Below are 21774 nucleotides of genomic sequence, written 5' to 3' on the forward strand. Positions count from 1 at the left end.
AAGCTTACAAGTAGAGTTGGTCACAGCATTTGAAAAGTCTTTCCAAAGATATATAGCAGTGATTCTGGATTAGCCATTTCCTACATAAAAGAGAACATTATCTTTGAATTCTATCTATACCATAACTGTAGACAGATCACTGTGCAAATGCTCAAGCATACCTTAAAAATGGAGGACTCTTCCACTACCACTGTATGACCTGCTTGCCTTGTGTCATGCCCGGCATTTGTCCTCTTAAAGACAAATTTAACCTGCTAGACACCCAAGGAAAAAGCAATCTTGGGGACCAGCAAGCTGAACCAGCTAAGAGATGCACACGGCGATTACAATTAAGTAAAGATAGGGGAAAGAAAGCATGCCTGAGGCCTCCTCTTAGGACACTGTGCTATCAAACAGCTCCTCAGTGCCTCTAGGGGGCATCATCTAAAGATACAAATTTTAAGATAGACACAGAAGGATTTGGAGCACGGCCTCTTCAACAGCAGAAGCTGCATGGAGCCACTACGTTACTTCCATCTGTTCCTGTGTGATAATGCTGGCGGGGTGAGATGATTCCTGCAATGGAAATGCTTCCTTTGATATTAAGTTATTTCTGAAACATCACTGATAGTAAGATCCACACGAGTAACTGGTGCGTGCCTCCATACCAAAGCAATGATGCATATACAGAGCTTTATACTAGAAGCTGCAAATTTGTGTCAACAGTTTAATTACAAAGACACCATTACAGAAGACAGCTTTAACTGAAAGCCTCCTCCATGTCCAGTTTTAGTAATCTAACAAATTTACTGTGTCTTAGAATACCTTTATCACCATAGCTATCATAAGATGGGATTACATATGGATTTAAACCATGATCTTACTCTTATGCCCTAGCAAGACTGTATCTAAATAAATAAATAAACAAAGATTTTAAATGCCATCTTGCCATTTCTAGGTAACTTATCCTGATAAAAAATACATTTTGCAAGGATTACTGCACACAGATTTTCTTCATCCAGGTGAGGACTCTTTAGACTATACACTTAAAAGTAACTCACCATACTTCTCCAGGACACTCACACACTGGTTCATGTAACCAGTACTGCAGAAGTCAACCTGCAGTAATTCTCTGTTGTATGATGGAACCAAACTACAGAACATACAGAGACCTGGTTGAGCTCCTCCTTGACAAAAACATCTGCCTAGTTAGCCATATAGCAAAGTTACATTTTTACTGTTGGAAATCAAAGGTAAAAATCAGAGTTTTGAATGTCAGAAGGCACACTGAGAAAACATTTACACACACACTTACAGCCGTCAAGTTCATTATCTATGTAGAAAGAGACAGACAGACTTCACTCAGACATTAGAAGTCTGGAGAGGACATCCATCTGGAACAGCTTAACACATCTGATCACGGAGAAAAACATAGTTCCTTGCTGGATTTATTTGCCTAGACACACAGGAATCTAATGCTGTTGGATGTGCTTTGAAGCATCCTGCCTAACTAAAGGGTAGTGGTTTGCTGTAGGGCCAGAGTTGTACTTTCTAGCCCATACAGAAACCAGAGTATATACCTAACATGGGATCTGATCTCCTTTACAGGTTACAACTTCTGCAGCAGAGCATGCACTGAGATGCTGGATTAGAATTCTACCACTTCTGAGAAGACCCTCAGACACTTGAGCAAGCAAAATAACAACAGAAGAGCATCAGCACTATGGTACGAAGACCAGTTTAACAATTTTGTCACGCACTGCTTCCTTTACTTAAATGAAGCACAGACTACAACACATACTTAAATTATCTGTAGATATCTTTACCTATAGAGGCTCCATCCCCTAAGAAAACCAGTGACATAAAACCTGAGATTCCCTAAATGATGCATGCAGCTGTTCACTGTGATACCAGAAAATCATTTGTGGTATACCAATACACACTGGGAGACATGCTGTAACCTCGTCAGTCCAGAAGCTCTCCAAACTACATTAAATATTTATAGATCAAGAAAGGTCAAATTCAGCAGACAAAGTCCACAGAGAATTCCAGTGTATACTTTTTCTGTCCAATGTTATTTCTTATTTCCTTCCAACCTACAGAGACAGAGCTGCCACAAGTTTAAGGGTTTTTTAAGCTACGCCTTCTGACAAACATGAACTGGTAATCCAAACTTACTCTGTACTATCACATCAACTGAGGAGAAAGAAGACTGTAACAGACAGTTTACCACCAGTTTTCAAAGCTACTCCCATAAAGCTCTTTTAGCTATGCATGTTCTCTAAGATTGAAGTGAATCAGACACACCTGAGATGGATGTAACTCAAACAAGTACATTACTTACCAAAGAAGTCAAATGAAAAAGGGTCCCTTCCACCAAAAAACTCCCTGAAGACATCATTTGGGTTACGGAATGTGAATCCAAATTCAAATGGATTATCATGATGACTTCCACCTGCAAAAAAACAAGTTGGATTTCAATCAGCTGCACTCACTAAGACTAAATTCAAGTCAATGCAGTTTTTCAGGTATTTAAAAAAACCACATACACTAAACTTCCTAACATTTCTATCTTCCTTTCAGGTGTCCCATAAGGTAAACACACTTAATATTTGATTTCTAATTGATACTAATTCAATTAATTCTATTTTATTTTTCCAGATATTATTAGACAAATCATAAAACAATCAAGTTCTATTTTAAGAATACTACACTTTAGGCCTTAGTATAGGCAATCCTAGACTCTTCTTTAAAAAAGCTGCAGAAAATGGCTTTCCAGCAGAACAAATGAAGAATCCCCAATTAACAACATACCTCCACCTCCATTTATTAAGCCTTCTTTTCCAAATCTGTCATAGATGTCACGTTTTTTAGCTAAAAGGAGAAGTTGCACATTGTATCAGTAATTAAACACAATAAACTCGTAAAAAACAATAATAAAAAACCACTTAAATTGTCTTTTCAGCTAAACCTTTTCTCAAAGCTAGTTTATTTAAGAAAGTTCTGACAAGAAACCAGTAAAAGACTTTGCTCTCAGAAAGAGCAGACACATCATTTTAGACTTACTACCATGTAGTTAGAGCATCTCAGGTCCCCCTGAATTAGAAAAAAAAAATACTGATATATATGAACAAACCTTAAAAGGATATCCATCTTTATATAGCTACCATGGAAAGCTTTTGGCAGTAAAGCCCTGGGATTCAAGCCTCTAAGCTAATCAACACTTGACTGGATAAAGCCCTGGTCAACTCTCTGCAAGAAAGAAGATTCCACAGGCTCTCTGGCAAACTGTCTCCTGTGCTTAAGGATTTTCATTATAAACATTTTGTTCCTTCTATTTAACTGGAACCTCCCTTGATGCAGACTCTGACCACTGTCTCTTTGCCTTTTACTGTGCAAGACCAAGCTCATCGTGAAAAAATAGTAAGAAAGGAACAACAGGGTTTTGCATGACTATAAACTCAGTAATAACCACTTCTCTTTTAATAAGGAGACCAAAAGTTGTTAAAAAAATTCCATGGAAGGATTTGACTCAAACTACTTGCTCTCTATTATTAAAGACATGGAAAGCTCTTCATTTCACTGCAGACCACCACCCCAGTATCCATGAGTAAGGGGGAGAAAACAAATTAATTCCTCATCATAAGATCAGCCTGGACTGCTGGCACTGGAGCGGAGTCAGCTCGCACCTCTTTGGAAGCACCAGACAGGACATCTGATTTCAGACTCCGTGTTAATGTCTTATTCCCACTGTCATCTTTTCAGCAGAAGACATTTTTGAAATTTAAATAGCATGACTGGAAGAAAACACAGTTACCTCAAACAGCTACTGAAGAGCAAAATAATTCCTCCTGGTTAACAGAATTGCAATGTTATATACTGGTTACCATTTAGGAGTGACAGAAACTTGCAATAGGTACAAATACACAGAGTCTTGAACAGTGTTGTTCAATACCTTTGGTATTGCCTTTCTAGAACACAAATAAAGGAGGTTTACCAACCCCATCAGTTAAAAATTGACACAGAACTGTCAGAAGCAGCAGAAAACAGCGAGTAAGCTCCGAGAGTTCAGAAAGCATGAAGTTCATCTTGAAAACACTTTAATGTTCTTGAATCCTCAAGACAAGTATGTCCTATGATCAAACCACCTCAACATCCTTTGCATACATAACCCTTTCCACAACTAGCAAAATCAATTATTAAGTTTGCTGAACAGCTGACTGCCCCTCAACCGTTGGGCTCAGGATATACTTATCCTTATGCACAAGTGACTGTTAAGATCCCAGTAACTTTCGTTTGGTATACATCCAAGAATAGGAAACACTTTTAGAAAGCAATCAAAAATTCCAGGAATGTATTGTTTCCAAAGAACTTACACCACCCAAGCAGTATCCTACTTCCATCTTACTCAAAGAGTTTGCTTAAGAAAGTGAAACTACTCTAGAAGACAAAACTGGACTTATGAACTTTCATTTCTCTCATGTCAATTAAGAATCAAAATCAAATCAAAGACATAGGGTGTAGAAGACAGCTAAACCAGGCCAAATTCTGAAAGGTAATCTAGATCCCGATGCTACTTTAAATAGAGCTTTCCCACTCACTCACTGGTTCCAGGTGAAATCAAGGACGCTTCAGAAATAGAATACAGACAGCTGCAGTCAATTATAGAGGAAAACAATCAAAGTTGCTTAAATCCCTTCATTATGACTCAGACTGCTTTTGCCAAGACATTTGCAAAAGTTCATGTAGCTTTTCAAGCAAAAAGACACAGGTGAACTGAAAACTGAACTCCTCCACCACATGGGTCAGGCTGAGCAACTGAATTCAATTAACACTTCTCCTGCATTTATGGTAATAATGGTTTGACCTCCTTAGACAAAAGTGGACCTTAGTTTCCAGAAGGAAATTGGCTGGGTTACTCATTTAGAAATACACCCACAGTTTAGTTTCAAAATTTCCACTCCTGTCTCATCTGCAAGCTTTGTTTTTGCACCTTGTTCTTTTGCACAGGAAGTAGTCTAGCTGCATGGTCAAAATACCCCTTCAAAAGTATCAGGAATTTTCTTCTCAGCATTTTCAGTCTTAAGCTGACTTATCCAGAGACCAGCAGTGCACAAACCCTTTTGAAATACCTACCATCTGACAGAACTTCATAGGCCTCGGCTACTTGTTTAAATTGCTGCTCTGCTTCTTCTTTATTTTCTGGATTCTTATCAGGGTGCCACTTTAATGCCAATTTACGGTACCTAATTGGAAGGAAATAAAACAGTATTTTACTCTGAAATGAAGAAATATGCTATAAACACAGATTAGATATCAGGAAGAAATTCTTCACTGCGAGGGTGGTGAGGCACATGCTGCCCAACAAGGCTGTGAATGCCCCCTCCCAGGAGGCACTCAAGACCATGCTGGATGGGGCTCTGAACAACCTGGTCTGGAGGTGTCCTTGCCTATAGCAGGGGGTTGGAACTAGATGATTTTAAAGGTCCCTTTCAACCCAAAACACTCTGTGATTCTATGATTCGTAACACAAAATGTGTCAAGTTTTCAGGAACTGAAGTACTTAAAATATCTCCCAGTGCTTTGTATCTCACCTCCAGAACAGCATCAATAGACCTTGCAGGTATACAATGAACTGTCTCCCCAGATTTGCTTAAAAAATGTAATTTTAAAAATTGGGAGTTCTTCAGATATTTTTAGATTCATTATTCCTGAGTGTTTCTGAACACAAGGCAGGTGTGGCAAAACGTTCCATAGCATTTCTGCTATACACTTCTTCTTAAAAGCACCATACTCCAACTACACTACACCACAATCGACTACTATAAGCATCAAGAGTACTCTTCTGATCCAAGCAGAGATGATAAAGCTCCAAGAGCATCTCAGAAACTAACAGCAGTAACATCTCACCTCAGTGGCACATCTGATGGCTGACTCATACCCTACCCTCAAAAGAGATATTTTATGCTAAGTGCTCAAAACTACTTAGAGGAGCACAGCTAAGCTTGTGCCAGTGTTGATTTGGAGCATTTCACAGTCATGCAGGATTAAAGTTCAAATTCTGAGTTGACATAGATGTTCTTGGGCAAATTCCTGCACATACAAGGGACAAAAAAAAAGGGCTGCCATGCACTAGTGCAATTTGATTAATAGTAAAACAGGGCACCCAGGAGAAGGCAGGATAAACACAGCATTTCTAGGTCACTCAAAACTGCATCTTAATGTCAAACATTTTTGCTATACTAAGAGCACGTGCTATGTGAATGTCTCCTCCCAACAGCTTGCTGTAAAGTAAACAGTATCTTTTAGGGAAAAAACAAAAGGCAGCATGCCAAATACTTGTTAATAACTTAGAAATCTAAGCACCTCTGCAAATGGAGGGGAAGACGAGTTGCAGTTCAGCCACAGAGTATTACCTCACATGATGACTATCCACCCAAGTACTGAAAGCAAAGTGGTTATGTTTGCTCCATAAAACATCCCATATATACCGAAGCGATACGTACGCTTTTTTAATATCTTCTGCTGAGGCGTGCTTCTGCACTCCCAGAACTTCATAGTAATCCACCATGTTTCAGCAGTTGTCTTGCTAGCAACAGGTGAGTCTTTCAAATCCTGCAACAACAAGAGCTTATGTAAATGAAGGCTACACAGTGATGCTGCATCATTTAAAAAATAAACCAAGGCAGAACTCAGTGCGTGCTACTACCAAACCTCACCTCGTAGGTGATTGCTTTCAATAAGTCAAATGTTCCAAATATACATACACACATCCCAAAAAGAAGAAAAAAAGGAAGATTCACATATTTTAGTTTGACACATGAGCCAATTACTTTGATTCTAATTTGGTTTCATGTTCTTCAATTTCCCTGAAACACAGTGAGAAGAGATTAAGGAAAACAGCAGGTTCCCGAAATAAATTAAGGAAAAGTTGGTTTTAATCACTACACTATGAAGGAGTTGTACTGTACACTATCATTTTTATATACACATGAATAACTTCTGAATGCAAAAGCAGCCACACAACATACTGCATTATGGCACCTAAGTGATATCTGAAGCACACGAGCGTAAGCAAACAGCAATGTTCTTTCACATTACTTTTTAGTGGCTTTTCCCTGCATTCAAATCTTGACAGACAAATCACACATTGCCAGAGCTACAAATGCCATTTTATGTCTTTTATATTTACCAACAGCAAGTACATAGCCAGAAAAGATCACCAAAATGAAGGCTAACCAACCAACTCAAATAAGGAAGCTGTTCAGATTCCTTAGAATGAGAGAGGAGTCTTCACATGAATAAAAATAAACTGAAACCACTTTTTTCCCCTCTTCAAGTCACTCAGTGTTTCCTCTTTACAGCACAGGGAGTTTCATTTTTACATTCTTGTGCAGAAATGCTGTAAGAATCGAGCACAACTAAAGTCACTCTACTGATAGTACACACATCTTTCAATACCCTGAGATACAAATATTCAAGCGAGACCTCCTTTTAAAATAATTTGGTACATCTTGAAAATAACACTGCTGTTGCAGGTTAAACTGAATGCATTTATAAAAGGGGGATGTGATTACACACACTCTTCCTCAAATGGCAGGTTCTTGCTTGAACTGGCATTGCCATGCAGCTTCCCACCCCACTACTGACAAACAAACGTGCTTCTTGCAACCGAGTTAACTACAGAGTCCCACAGACACTGAGAACATTAAAGTGCAGCAGATTAAGGAAACCTCTGATTGACTCTGCCCTCTGATGAAACCTCCACACTGAAACAAACAGTATGGGAGTAGTTAATTATGCAACCAACGCTAAGAAGGGATGCTGGAAGACATGCAGTAAGATGAACATCAAGAATGCCAATACACACACAGTAAGAGCAACCCAGGTTACAAGTTCACAGAGGCTACAGAAAATAACCCAGAATACTCAACTATCAACCGGCCTAGCAAGATGTGTTGCTCCCCAAACCATTGATCAGAACAGCCCTCCCATCACACAGATGAGAGGCATAGTTAGTGTGGATTAAGTACATCGTCTCATCTTGGAGCCAATCATCATGAGCAATATTATATGTAGAACACACATGTTACAGAAAGGGCCGAAGGGAAAAAAAGGCAGTGTGTGTTTGCATGTAGTATCTTCTGTGGATATGGTATAGCCCAGTTTTCTCTTGCCACCAATGCAGTACATGGAGTTCAGAAATGCAAGCAGCTCTCTGAAGAAAACAACTGTTTGCATTCTCTCACTCAACCATCCACTGGGGCAACAGAAAGAGTTTATCTACAATTAATCAACATTTCTAGCTGCTAGTTACCAGAAAGCATAAACTGCACTGCTGCAATTTCAGGCATCACAGGAATGTTTTCTTGTGTCTGGGAAAGTTTTAATAATATTTACATAAAGAAAATTAATCTGAAGCTTTTTCTACCATCCAGCTTAGGCAAAACATACTAAACTGCAGCACAGATAGCATCAGCTAACATTCTGTCCCTTAAAAACACTTGGATTTCTGCACAGCACCCTGTAGACAGGGCAAAAAACCTCACAAACTAGAAAAGAGACCTGCCAACAGCCTAGGAAAGAAAAAGGATTTAAAATATTTACTCAGGGAAACATCCACAGCTTAAAGGCAGTAGGAACCTGCAGTTAAAATGCCCCAGTGATTCCAAGAAGCAGACCAGCTAGCCCCCTGCAAAGCAAACACAGAACTACTCAACTACTCTCATAGGTTCATCAAAATGACAAAGATCCTTTCCCAATGTCAAATAGTCAAACCATTTGTTTTCAACTGCACAAGCAATTCTCATTAAACAGGCACTCAGTTCTTTTCCTTCCACGAGGTTCGCAGCCCACCTAAGTTAATTTCCACTTCCAACCACAGAAAGCCTTTGAAGCCTCAAAAGAAATATCAAACAAAAATATTCCACATAGAAACTTTTCAAAAAGTTTTCAAATAACCTTGCTTTTTTACTTTTTTTTTTTTCCACAAACCCAACTGAGAAACATTCATGTGAACCAAAAGTTTCGAAGTCTTTCGCAGATCTCACAGGAGAAGTTCTGGCTTACCAAGGAGAAGCACAGAACTCTCACGTCAATACAAAGCAACCAACGGTGAGGACTGGGACCTTCCTCTTACAGTAAAGCGCAAAGCTGCTATCAGTTCAGAATGATCTTGAAATGTTTCATCTGTAAGACCAGGTGACAGGGAAGAGGTAATTTACAGACACACAATGACAAAGCAGCAGCTCAGATTAAATAGAGAGTAGTGGAAGGCACCTAAATGAGAAGTTATGAATCGGTGAGGAGTGAATTCAGACAATTCAAGGGCCACGTGACCTTTGCAGTCAGAAAGTTATCTATTTCTGGCCATGAAGCAATGGCACAGCAAGGATAGTCATGAAAGATTCCAGACCAGCTCGGCAGAGTTCAGTCACCCGAGTAATGGCAGAGCAGCTTCCAAATTCCCCCATTTGTGCAGTGTGAAGCTGCTATCAATGCCCTGTGTGAGCTGCCCAGACATCCAACCCCTCCCTACCTGCCTGCTTTCCACATCTGAATCATCACATGCAGGAAATAACACAGCACCCTCTTCCAAAGCCCAGCTCAGCTTCAGCTCGGGTCTGAGCTACTGAGCAGCAACGGAGCAATTTACAGATGTGTCTGGTATGTCAATAGGTGATGCACACGCAGCAGATGACACACGTGCTCTAGGATCTTTGAGAATTACAACCTGTGATTAAGAAAATGTCATTTCTCACATTCCAAGAGTTTTTATTAGAAAGCAGTGTGTCAGACCTGGTGAGACCTCACATTCCTTCAAAGAACTATAAACACTCCAAGGAGCATTAGTACTGTCAGACCCAGGGCCACGGACAGGATGGCATGCAACACACACTCAAGTTTTCTAGTGTCTCTTTAACTGATTTTCATATGGCTAGGATACTTTTGCTAAGTCTTATTACTGACAGTCCAGTAAACTTACAGGCATACCCTAATATTTTCAGGCTGAAAATAACAACCTTTGGATGAAATTCAGTCACATCAATTGCTCACTGCCCACAGATTTCAAATATAATCCCGGAATTGTAATGACTTGCCTACTCTATCTTTCCAAGCAAATCTTCTAGAAGGGCAAAAAAGGTCAGTTGTAAAGCACAGTGCACAAAACTCCTCAGCACAGAGCCCTGCTCCTACAACCAAGTGTGCTTCACCCAGCACAGCAGGCTGCAGTGTAAGAAACACCTCTGCACTTTTAACTTCTGCTGACTCCAACTCATCAAAAGAGTCTCATTCCACAGGCTCCAGAAACTGGTTTCTTCCCTGAAAAATGTAAATAAATGTACAGTTGAAGTTAGCAGAATGTACTTAAATAACAGTGTTCATCCTCATCACATCATACTACCAAGCATCCTCACGAGATGAATCCAACAAAATCATCATTCCAGAATGCTCAATCATATGTATCCAGCAAACATCCTGTCTCCATGTTAGAAAGCACTCGGCCTGAACTTGTTTCCGGAGTCCAATTTTACTTAAGCCAACCAAAGAAATAATGTCCTTTTTCAGAACGAGGACAGACTTCCACAGATTCAGACTGCGTGTTAAGACACAAAACAATCTCTCCTCCTCAGATACAACTTTTGGCACTTAAGTTTTAATACGAAGTAGCTGTGAATGGCCTCAGTAGCAGGCAACCTACAGCAGAAGGGAGAAAGGCAGGCGGGGCACACAGGTGGGTCCAAAACAAACAGGATACACAGAAAAAAGATCTTCTATGGAAAAACAGGCTTAGTTTTAAGGTTAGCTAGCTCATCATGATTTCAAATTTCACAGTAAGCACAGACTAAGTCATTAAAAAAATACAATTAAAACAAAAAACATCTTGGTGCAGAAAAACTTGTAAAAATAAATCAGTAAATGCAACATTTCTAAGAGCTCAAAGCTGAAAGATCTAAAAAAAAACAAATGACATATCTGAGAACAAGTCTCTTAACCTGGAAAGATACTCATTAAAATATGGGCAGATGTTCTGGATATTCCTATATTAAACCTGAAGATTAAAGCTTGAATTCTCATTAATATCTGTGGGATTTCAGAAACTTATTGGCAAGAAATGGAAAACAAATTAAACCTACAACTAGTAACTTCAGGAGTGACATCCATATGCATGAATGTCATTAAATAAACAAACATAATAATGTTAAGAAAAACCCAACATCCATTCAAATGTAATATGTGCTTTTGAATGAAATAGTTTCAACCTACTAGTATCATCAGCTAGAATTACAGTTGAGTTGGAAGGGGCCTTTAAAGCCATCTGGTCCAACTTCCCTGCCACAAACAAGGACACCCATGGCTCCATCAGGTGCTCAGAGCCCAGTCCAGCCTGACCCTGGAAGTCTTCAGGGACGGGGCACCCATCACCTCCTGGGCAACGGTGTCCCAGGGCCTCACCATTCTCACTGTAAGAAACTTTTTTCTTACACCCAACCTAAATTTATATTCTTTTAGTTTGAAATCATTCCCCCCTGCCCTGTCACCACTGATGCTGCTGAAGTCTCCCTTCTTCTTACAACCCCTTTAGATACTGGAAGGCTGCTCTCAGGTCTTCCCACAGCCTTCTCTTCTCCACACTGTGCAGCCCCAGCTCTCTAAGCCCATCCTCAGAGGAGAGGTGCTCCATCTCTTGGACCATTCTCGTGGTCTTCCCCTGGATATGCTCCTGCACTGAGGACTCCACAATAGTTTCAATTTAAATCTACGCTGAAATAAACAATCATCCTATCAAAGATCTAACAAGTTTTGACAAAGCTAAGTAGCTTCTCACTGATCTTTTCATGCCATTAATAAACTGATTAACGTTACGGGCAAAGGTAAAGCCGTTTTCTATCGACATTTTCAGGACAGAGCTGACAGGGTTCTTCATGAATGGAACAGTTCCTACGTAAGGAGTGAAACATGGGAATATTAAATCACACACAACCAGAGTTGGAAATCCAGGCAATCTGTTCAGTTCAAAGCATCTCGATTTGTAAGGCAAGGACCAGAAGGTCTACTCCACACGGGGAGCCTCATGTACTGACATGAGAAGCACAAGAGCAGAGTGCTGCTAACATGCATGGCTGCATCACTCTGCCCAACCTGGTATGGCATTTTGTCAATGCCAGACCGAGCTCAGTGCCTCCGGACTCCCATGAAAACACAAACATCACTCTGATCTGGCACAACCCTGCCTCGAATGTATCAAACACATGTTGGGAGCTCTGAAAAATTCACAGTTAAAAATAAATACTTATCTCTATAGCACAGTCCAAATACTACCAGGAACTGATACGCCCCTCATATTGAAATAAGTGTTTAACATTAAGCTATCTCATAATATGCCACCAAAACTACAACTCTTTCCTGTTTTACAGAAGTGAAGCCTTACATGATTCCTCCCAAAATCCAGCCAACCTGCATTAGCAACACACCTCAATTCAGGGAATCAGGGACAAGTCTGGTGAATACATTCACTCATTCAGCCCAACAAATCTTCTCTGACAATGTAATCCAGCAAACTAATTGGTGCTTTAACAAGCAAGCTCTTATCATCAGCTGAGCGTAATTCCTAATGAAAGTACAACCATCTCCAAAGGGTAAACAAAAATCAAGGTCAGCAAGCAGCAAGAATCACAGCCAAGGAGGACCAAGGGACAGGGCCTGCAGCGAGCAGCTGGACTCACACCACGCTGACACCTTCTTCTTCACATGCTGACACTTCACATCATGCAAACATCAAGTCTAGGCCACCAGCTATGCAACACTAAAAACGTTACCACTTATGCATCACCACTGCTTTAAATTTAGCTTTAGTAACATTGCCTCGTCCAGATTGGAACCAACCAACCAATTTACTGTGAACAGAATTTTAAAAGCAATCTGCCCCAACGTTCTGAAGAACCTTTTCTGCTTCCTATGGGCTGAAGTACATTGCACAGCTTTTCAGTGACCAACGGAGCGCTGACAAATTATAATACCGCATAAACTCTTGCAATAAGCAGAGACACTGATCATAAATGACTTGGCTTCCCAACCCAGTGAGCAGCCAGAAGTACAGCAGACACTGACCATGACCACAGCCTTACAGTGAGCTTTCAGCTCAGCCTGGAACCTGGCAACAGCCAGCTTCAAAATACTGCAGCCTTCAGCCACAACAAAACTTATCTCTGACCCCGCTCTGAGTTACTAAAGGGAAAACAGACTCCTACTGAAAAAAAAAAAGAAAGAAAGAACGAAGGAGACAGAAAATGACGTGTTTAGTATACAAGCATGCCAAAAATACCTGGAGAACAAAGGGAGCTGAAGCGAAGGGCCCGTTCAATAGGCTCCAGAGCCCTGTCCGAACACGCACACCTCGCTTTTCAGAGTTGAAAGTGGCCCAAGCATAAACAGAACTGCGGATTTTCCCCGCCTGAGCCTTCTCCGCTCTCTACGAGCACGAAGCAAAGCCGATGTGGGATAGCACGGCCCAGGGATGCCACATATCACCAACTCCGCTGCGGGCTGAGCCTGGGACAGCCTGCCTCCCTCCCCCAGCTCCCCACCGCCCACTGCGGCCCAGCGGAGCGGCCGTCCCGCAGCTCCTGCGGCTCAGAGGAGAGCCCGGAGCTGATCGCAGCGCGCAGCATGGCGGCACCGGGCCGCCCACAGCCGCGCTTGGGGCCTGGGCCCAGCAGCGCTGCCGCAACGAGCCGCACCGCGGCCCACGCATCGCCGCTTCCTCCCGCTCGCTCTCCCCTTCCCCCGGCGTTGCCAAACGACGCCTGCCCGCGGCCCGGCCCCATGCTCACCCGTTGCGGTGCCTGCGCAGCGCGGCCGCGTCCTCACCCGCCGTCAGCACGGGACAACGGCAACGGCGGCGGCTCCTTCAGCCGCAAACAGGAAGTGGCGTCACAAGTGCCGTCACTTCCGCCCGGCTGTTTCCGGAAGTTTCTGGAACGGCGCGCTAAGCCGCCTGCGCGCGGCCGGCCGCGCGGGCGTGGTGCGCCCCCTGCTGGCCGTGGGCGACTTGCAGCTTATCCACACGAGCTGAACGACTGGCGGCCGCGTTGCATAGATCTGGGAGCATCATTGCTGCCTTACAGCGCTGCCTGAGTCTGTCCACAGGTTTTGGGACACCGTTGTCCTGACTGTGGACTGTGGCTCACCAGGAGTAATGTTTGGCAAGTCCTGGAGAGCAATTTGCAGCTGGAGAAGGTCATGCAGGAGGAGGTAGAGTGCCCTGCTCACAGCTAGGTGCTGGCTGTATGTCAGTTTGACATTTTCTGCTGCAAAATAAACACGAAGAGATATTTCCAAAGAAACTGAAAGAAGCAAGACAAGAGGTTTAATAATTAGAAAAAAATACATAATGACATCTTAATTGGCTAACGCTAATCTTTGACTTGGAAGTGGGATATGAATACTTTTCCCAAGACTTTGCAGGAGGGATGATTGGTGCAGCTGCCACTTAAAAACGTCATTCATTGGGGTACCCTGTTTTAATTTACTGTCATTACCTGTGGCAGTTCAAATGATTTAACGCTGGAAGATTACTGGCACTTATTATATGTATATTTATTTTGTTGACATAATGTTTTTGATGTTTAATTTCAACTCTGGTTTAGAGAGAAAGTCAGGGGACCTCCATACACACAGCACATGACAAACCCAGCTAGACGCGGTACTGCAGGACGAACTGAGAACACACTGCAGGGATCTGGGAGAGAGCAAAGTCAGAGCCCCCAAAACACAGCACTGCACGGGGAAGTTAAGGCCTGAGTGCAGCACCCAGCGTTTGCATTCAGAGGTCCTATGAGCAGGGAGAAACAACTGCACATGCTTCATGCTGATGTCACCCTTAACACAGCAGCCATAGCTTCGACCAAAGGAAGGAGTCTGTCCTACTCACCTCAAAAAAGAACTGGCTGCCCGAGTGTTTTCTATTCTGAAAAAGAATCTTGCAGTCTCTGTATAAAAGAGTTAACACAGATAAAGAAAAGGAAGAGAAACAACTTCAGGTAAAATGCCCAAACCACCTGTAGTAATATCCTGAGAAAGACTTTAGAGGTGGGACTTGTAGGAAATGTTTAATTGGATCTGCTGATAGGACTAATAAAACTGGAAAGCTTTTTGATTCAGAAACCCTCCGCACCTTTATGAAGGTATTTGCAAAGCATGGAGTGAGTGTTTTGTACGTGCATGGCTGACTGCTCACAGAAAAAGCCTGCAACATTGGTAACTGCATTTAAGGAATAACGAAGCTGATGTTTCTGACAGAGGGGCTGGGATCAGTGTTCCAATAGCAACAGCTGATAAGGTGTGGTGGCACTGTGGGAGCTGGTATGGAAGATTTGGGCAGACTTGAGCTGGCATCCAAGTGCTGAGTTGTAAGTCAGCATAAATCCTGTTATCAGAGGATCTACGTTGCTCAGGAATTTTCAGCTCTCGCCTTGAAACATGGGGCAAACATCAGTTTTCACTTTGACGTAACTTCAGCCGCCCAAATGCTATGTGCTGTAGTTCAAACCCTCTGCCTATGAAGAATGAGAGGAGGGGCATCCCCAGGACACCATTTGTTCTACCCACTTTGGCAGTGTGTATCAGTAAAGAAAGAAACACCCTCTGGATGTCTGAGTTGCCTCTGCAGTGCCCAGACAGCCACCTCTGAGCTGGGGGAAGCTGAGCGAGGTGAAGCCAGGCCAGACTGGAAGCTGTAACCCAACAGTGGAACCATGTGGCGTCAGCCCAGCACGTATTAGCAAGACACACTGCTCCCAGATTTCACTTTTTCTTCATCATTTTTTATCATTTATGGAGATCAATTATGAAGAGCCCCTCAGAACACAAGAAATGCTTGAAAACGCTGCATGAGAGAGAGATTAATATTAGTTTCTTTGCTGTGGCAATAGCTGTAGCCTTCTTGGCCTGCTGCTCTGGTCTGCTGCTTAATGAATCCAGTTTTTCTATTTACAGATTCTATTTTGGGTATTAGCACAGAACATATGTATCAAAGACTGTTCTCACATCATTTAATTATAGTAATACTGGCAAAGTAATTCTGGAAAGTGCCACTTAATTAAATATAAGCATTAACTTTTTTTGCTGATAGCTTATCAGAAACAATTAGACTTGAAATACGGGCAATACACCTAACGTTTAAAACTTGAAGCAGAAGCTTTAAAAGCACAAAATAATCAGTTATCATTAGAATTCTCCTGAGTTTTTCTGCTGAGCACAACCTCAGTTCTCATTTGTACAAAGCTGCTTTGGTAATCGATAGGATGCGAGTTTGTCTGGATGCCTCTTTGTAACCAAAAGCTTGAGCAGAGGGATGTTTTAGAGGAGCAGCTGGCACGTTTCAGGATAGCTGGTGCTTTCCCCAGCTCCTCATAAAGCATCGGATGTATCCTACTGATTACTTGGGATGTACAGACAACATTCCAGGAACAGCTGCTGGCAGCCAAAAGATCTCACAGCCTGTGACAAGTGCTTATTCCTTGTGAGGACAGCTTGATCAGCATTTCTATTAATTAATTTGATCTGAGATATGCTTTCTTACCTGTACACCAATGGCAAATGTGTGTTAATTCTGTCATTTTTCATCCCTAGCCAGGTAGGTCTAACGGGTAAGTACATCTCAAACAGCTGCACAGAACTCCGAGCTCTGCCACTGCTTATCTGAAAGCACAGAGGTAAAAAAAACACTATGCAGAGCAGGAATGAAAACTAATAATTCTTAATTAAAGATACGAAGGATAGAAGGAAGTCATTTCCTCAGAAGGTGCTTGACAGCACACGGCAAAATCGCACAGCAGCTGATGAGAAACACTTTTCCTGCATCTAACATCTGGGTGAGCAGAATCAGCAAGATGATCCGCAGTACCACCACCTGCTGAAGGCACACTTCCTTCTTCAGCAACTGAGAACAAATTCAGCAACTCGACAACTGAAGCGATACATCATCATGAAGCTGTAGTAACCCTGAGACCAGTGAAGAGCCTGTGCTGGCTCCCAATACCAGCTGTGGAACACTTATCAGACTAAGAAAGTATCGCAAAATGAAAGAAAAGAGTGTGCAAAGTTTGAAGAAAACTCAAATTATTTTATTCACAAAAGCAGAAGTCAATAAAAATATAGATATCCTGATCAGTTTTACAGACCACATTCGTCTCTAATTTACTGACAGGCAAAGCAACATGGGGAAAAAAATAGTAACAAGCATTTACATCACAAACCATTATTAACACAGACCCATGTGTATGAGTAAATATGACAGTTTTTGCATATAAATACCAAAAAAAGTACAGTTTTAACAAAATATTCCAAGAAAAACAGCCCGTTTTTTTCTTGTTTCTGTGCTGCATTGTGTCTCAGTGGCAGAAAGGGTACGTGCTGTGCCACTGGCATTTAACAAACTGCTTTTTTAGCACTGCTGAATTCAAGCTCACTATGCTACTTGAAGTCCTTTTTCTGATTTCCAAACCACTTTGCAGATCGAGTTAGGATGTTCCTACCGGATTATTCAAGTGATGCCAAAAAGCCCAGTCCACACTGCTACTAACAGCATCAAGCAGCTCACTTTGCTTTCATTAGGGAGCACCCCACAGAAAACTAACCAAAGATATCCTTGTTCAGACTTCTGTCAGCTCAGTGTTCACTGGTGAAGCTGGAACCAAGTCTCTTCTTGCTGATGGAAATTTTCCCTAGAAATAAAAAGTGAGATCTGCAAAACATACAAAAGCATGGCTTCTTGAGGCAATGGAAAACAACTGTGGTACCTAAGAAGGAAAGCCAGCTCTGTGGGGCTTTAACACCCAGCAAGCAGGACTGAACTTACACCCAGAAGAATTCTGCCCAAGACACAAAGACCAAGTGCTAAATTTATTCTTTTATTTCCCTTTTATTCCTTTTAACTGCGGAGAGAGAATTTGTCTTTCCATCATAAAGATGGACTTATTAAAGCCTGTTTGTAAAGTTGGTTTGAAAAGAAAAGCCGAGCAGAAAACGCTGCCGTCTTCCACAAAGCAACAACAGTTCCAGGAGGAACACACACAGAAGTACTGAAACTGCCTGTAAGGAAGGGCTGCCTTGCACAGGCACTCACTCCAGGGCTGTAACTGGGACAGCACATCTGATGGTCACAAACCACAGTAATGTTTCAGGTTCACTGCAGGCAAAGTGCTTTCAGCCTCTGCCTCCCTCAGCTGTGTGAGCATCACAGCGGGCAGTGTGCACTGCCTCCTCTTACAGGAGCTGAATGCATTCAGTGCCACTCACGGTTACGTGGCGTGACTCCAGCAGAGTACTGGGATAGGAGAATTTAATACACTTCATTTATTTATTATTATTCTTTACAAAATACAGAGACAACACTACCAAAAGAATGAAATTGAAAAATAATTTCAACGTCTTTAAAGCGTTAGGTTATAAAATAAATAATGCTTTCTAGAAGTGTTCACGTTTTGCAATTGAGAGGGGGCAGTTCCACTGTTACCCATTTCTCTTTCAACTTCTTTACAAGTTTCATAATTTACGTAGAAAAAATATACATGAAAAGAATTTTGGGATAATGTATAGGTTGGTTACGTATTATTTAATATAAATAAAAAGCCTAAAGCAAAACCAAAAACAATTATTTTATTTCTGTACATCAAGACTACAAACAGCATTTTTAACACTCCATTTTTTACCCAACTTAAGAAATTATACATTTTTATATGGTTACCAGTAAACATCTTAAAATCACTCCGCTCCCCCACATTTAAAAGGATATTGCTGGTTACTGCTTTTTAAATACAAAACCCAACAGTTCTCAGTAACAGCAACGTATTCATCTATTTATTTTTGCATAAGAGATGAATATAAAACTGATTGTAAATTTCAATTATTTAACAGGTAAAACTGACCTTCGGAAGGATGCACTTACTCGTCTTACAGTTTCAACTCAACCTCCCTCTCTAACCTGACCACGGTTCCCATACGGACCTGCAGTGAGGTGCCTACCACCAGAACCACGGGTCCCTAGGGTCGGAAGGGACCTCTGGAGACCCCCTAGTCCAACCCCGCCACCACTGCAGGTTCCCTACAGCAGGTTACAAGTAGGTTAGAGGAGCAGCCCCTTCCACGTGAAGCCAGGTAACTCACAGAAATCAAGTTACACGAAGCAGCATATTCCCACCTACTTCTCTTAGCAGAAATACTGCAGGCGAATGGATGTGAAAGCTGTCTGATCACAGAAGGTAATGAATTTGACTAGCAACTACAGCACAGGTAGGGTATTTAGGATGGAAAAAAAAATGACAGGCGAAAGGAATGTGAACACCACAGGCTTCACATATAAAAGATAAAGCCTGATAACTTTGGTTTAAATAATTTTAATAGTTGTTACATGTGTATTTTTCTGAAGTGATGACTTTTGCGTGTACTGTGTATGCAACAGGAGACTGATACATTAAAAAAATCTGTACAGGCACAGGAAATGGAAACAGAACAGAGAAAACGTAGACAGTCACATCCATTTATGACAGTGTTCAAGTGGTAATGACACAGCCAAAGGTTGAGCTGAAACAAGCATGCGAATCCCATTTCTGCAAGGTATCTCAGAAAGCACAAATAAAACGTTAAACATTTTATCTCAGTGCCTACCATCTTAAAGGAAGGTAGTATCAAACAAAATCAGTTATGTCCTAACTGCAACAACTATGGTTTGTAAACAATTCTACAGCAAAGTGAAGATGTTAGGTTATCAGCAATGAACATTTCCATCCTCTCAGCTGTGGGATATCTGCAAACATCTGCTTCACTTTCACCTAAAAGGCTGAGCACACGATGTTAGCCTCATCTCATCCCAACGTGCTGCACAGCACACAACTTTCATGCCACCTTCTGACTTTTTTTTTCCCATGTTTGAACTGCACAAAGCCAGAGCTTCGTCTTTGGTTAATTTCACTGAGATGTCACTGTTCTTGACATGTGCTCTTTCTTCCCATGAACACAGAGAACAACCACACTGCAAACAGCATTTGGTATTTTGAATCATCAAACAGTGTCAATGTAGTATTAATCAAGGAAAGCTAACTAACAAATTGTGTTTAAAAATGAAACCTATTTGAGGGCATCTGATAAGACATAAGAGCTGCAGAAATTTACACAGAATTCCCTCAAAACTGTGTGGATGCAGATGCTGCTTATAGAGTAGGCACTGGTTCATTCCTCTGCACGTCATCCAAGTAAGCATCAGCTCGACTCAGCTTAGCTCAAATCCAGCAGCACATTCAATGGCATATAGAAGCTTGCTCCGCATAAGATTTTCATCATAAAACTCAGGAAGCTTCAGCAAGTTCATGCAGGTGCTGGCAGTAGGTAGCCTGTCTAAATCAGATCCTCCATTGTGAATGCAAAATGCAGGATATAACTCCTGGAAAATGTAAGAAAAAACAGCAAGAAATAAATACGTGCCAGAAGCTAACCCACAGCAGCTGCCATAGTTTTCTAGGAAACAATTAGATTAAAGACTGTCACGATGACATATTCAAATAACATTTTCTTTCATTCCTGATGACCCCAAAAGCTCTTCTGAATTGGGTACTGCCTCCTCCTAATGAACTCTGACAGGGATGAGATAACTAGCAGAACACAGAGACACGTAGTGAGCTCTAAGGAAAAACAGTGATTTGTTATTGTCCACACACTCTGTTCTGCAAATATGTGACATTACATTGTTTTTCTTCCCAGGCAGGGAAGGCATGTTCCAGGACACACAAAAATCCCAACCAACTGAACACTGCTGTAGCTAATGAAGCGATGTGCTATGCCAGTTACAACACTCTTCTGGTTGAGTTTAAAAGTATTCCAATTTTATCAACAGATATTACATGAGCATTTACTTGTCATCTCAGAGTGATGCCCCGCAGAGAAGGAGGGTGAATGAGTGACCAGACTACATAGAAAGCTGTATTACCACATCGGCCCCTTCCTCTGACATCCAAACAAACAAAGGAGAACCACCAAACTCCTGAACAAACAAGCAATCCTACGTTCTCCTCCCAGAGCAGACTGTTGGCATACTCCAAGTATATCAAATAAATCCTTCGAGCAGATGAGTATCTGGCCTTTGTTTTACTTCTACCCACCAAAATACACGACATTTTCTTTGTTAAATCCAATTGTCTAATACTATACATGACTCAGGTTAAAGGCTTTTCTTGCTCCAAAGGGATTTCTGTCTGAATTAATCTTTTGTTAAGCTTAGAATTTATTAATTTCAAGGCAAGGACTAACAAGTAGATCTGTTCATGTGTAAGATTACACAAGTGTTTACACTAGTGTAGTCTACAACTCTGAATCAAGCAGTCATTTATATTCTTCAAATGAAGAACTGGCTTTATTTACAGAAATTAAACTGTTTATTCATTTGAGTGATAAAATCATCCAGCTGTTAATGGGGTGAAGCAAGCATGCACACTCACACCGTACTGACATAAATTTGCCAAATCCTGATTATTACTGTGATACAATTCACCATGGGTCTGAAGAACAGACTTTTGTCCCCTGTATATAATTTCGTATGTAACACTTTATTTCAATAAATAGGATTCTTTTCTTCCCAGAAAGACTGTAGAAAGGAAGATATTTGTTACTCTAAAGCACTGCTTCTCCTGGCAAAGGAGCATTCATTTTATCAAATGCTTGCCTGAGGTAGAACACTTCTGATCTTGGGAACTGAAAAAAACATCCCAGCTCTAAAGGCAGAAGGTCAACGAGATTCTA

The 21774-nt window shown here is 41.4% G+C and overlaps 2 protein-coding genes across 3 annotated transcripts in view; both read right to left on the reverse strand.

Annotated features, from left to right (window-relative positions):
• Positions 1-13847, reverse strand: part of DNAJB6 (DnaJ heat shock protein family (Hsp40) member B6) — a 47037-nt gene extending 33190 nt beyond the window's left edge. For both annotated transcript variants that reach the window (XM_065731534.1, XM_065731535.1), the window contains exons 1-5: positions 13815-13847; positions 6486-6594; positions 5116-5225; positions 2794-2853; positions 2324-2434 (exon numbers count right to left, since the gene is read on the reverse strand). In XM_065731534.1, the coding sequence (XP_065587606.1) occupies positions 2324-2434; positions 2794-2853; positions 5116-5225; positions 6486-6550 (346 nt within the window). In that variant the 5' untranslated portion in view covers positions 6551-6594; positions 13815-13847. The remainder of the gene's footprint in view (positions 1-2323; positions 2435-2793; positions 2854-5115; positions 5226-6485; positions 6595-13814) is intronic.
• Positions 13848-18842: 4995 nt separating this feature from the next.
• Positions 18843-21774, reverse strand: part of UBE3C (ubiquitin protein ligase E3C) — a 65470-nt gene continuing 62538 nt past the window's right edge. Inside the window, exon 23 of the mRNA XM_065731536.1 lies at positions 18843-20422. Coding sequence (XP_065587608.1) covers positions 20252-20422 — 171 coding nt within the window. The 3' untranslated portion in view covers positions 18843-20251. The remainder of the gene's footprint in view (positions 20423-21774) is intronic.

The sequence above is a fragment of the Cyrtonyx montezumae genome, unplaced genomic scaffold (assembly GCF_038088225.1).
Source record: "Cyrtonyx montezumae isolate F1298 unplaced genomic scaffold, pur_monq_1.0 scaffold_14, whole genome shotgun sequence".
NCBI classification, from domain to species: Eukaryota; Metazoa; Chordata; class Aves; order Galliformes; family Odontophoridae; genus Cyrtonyx; species Cyrtonyx montezumae.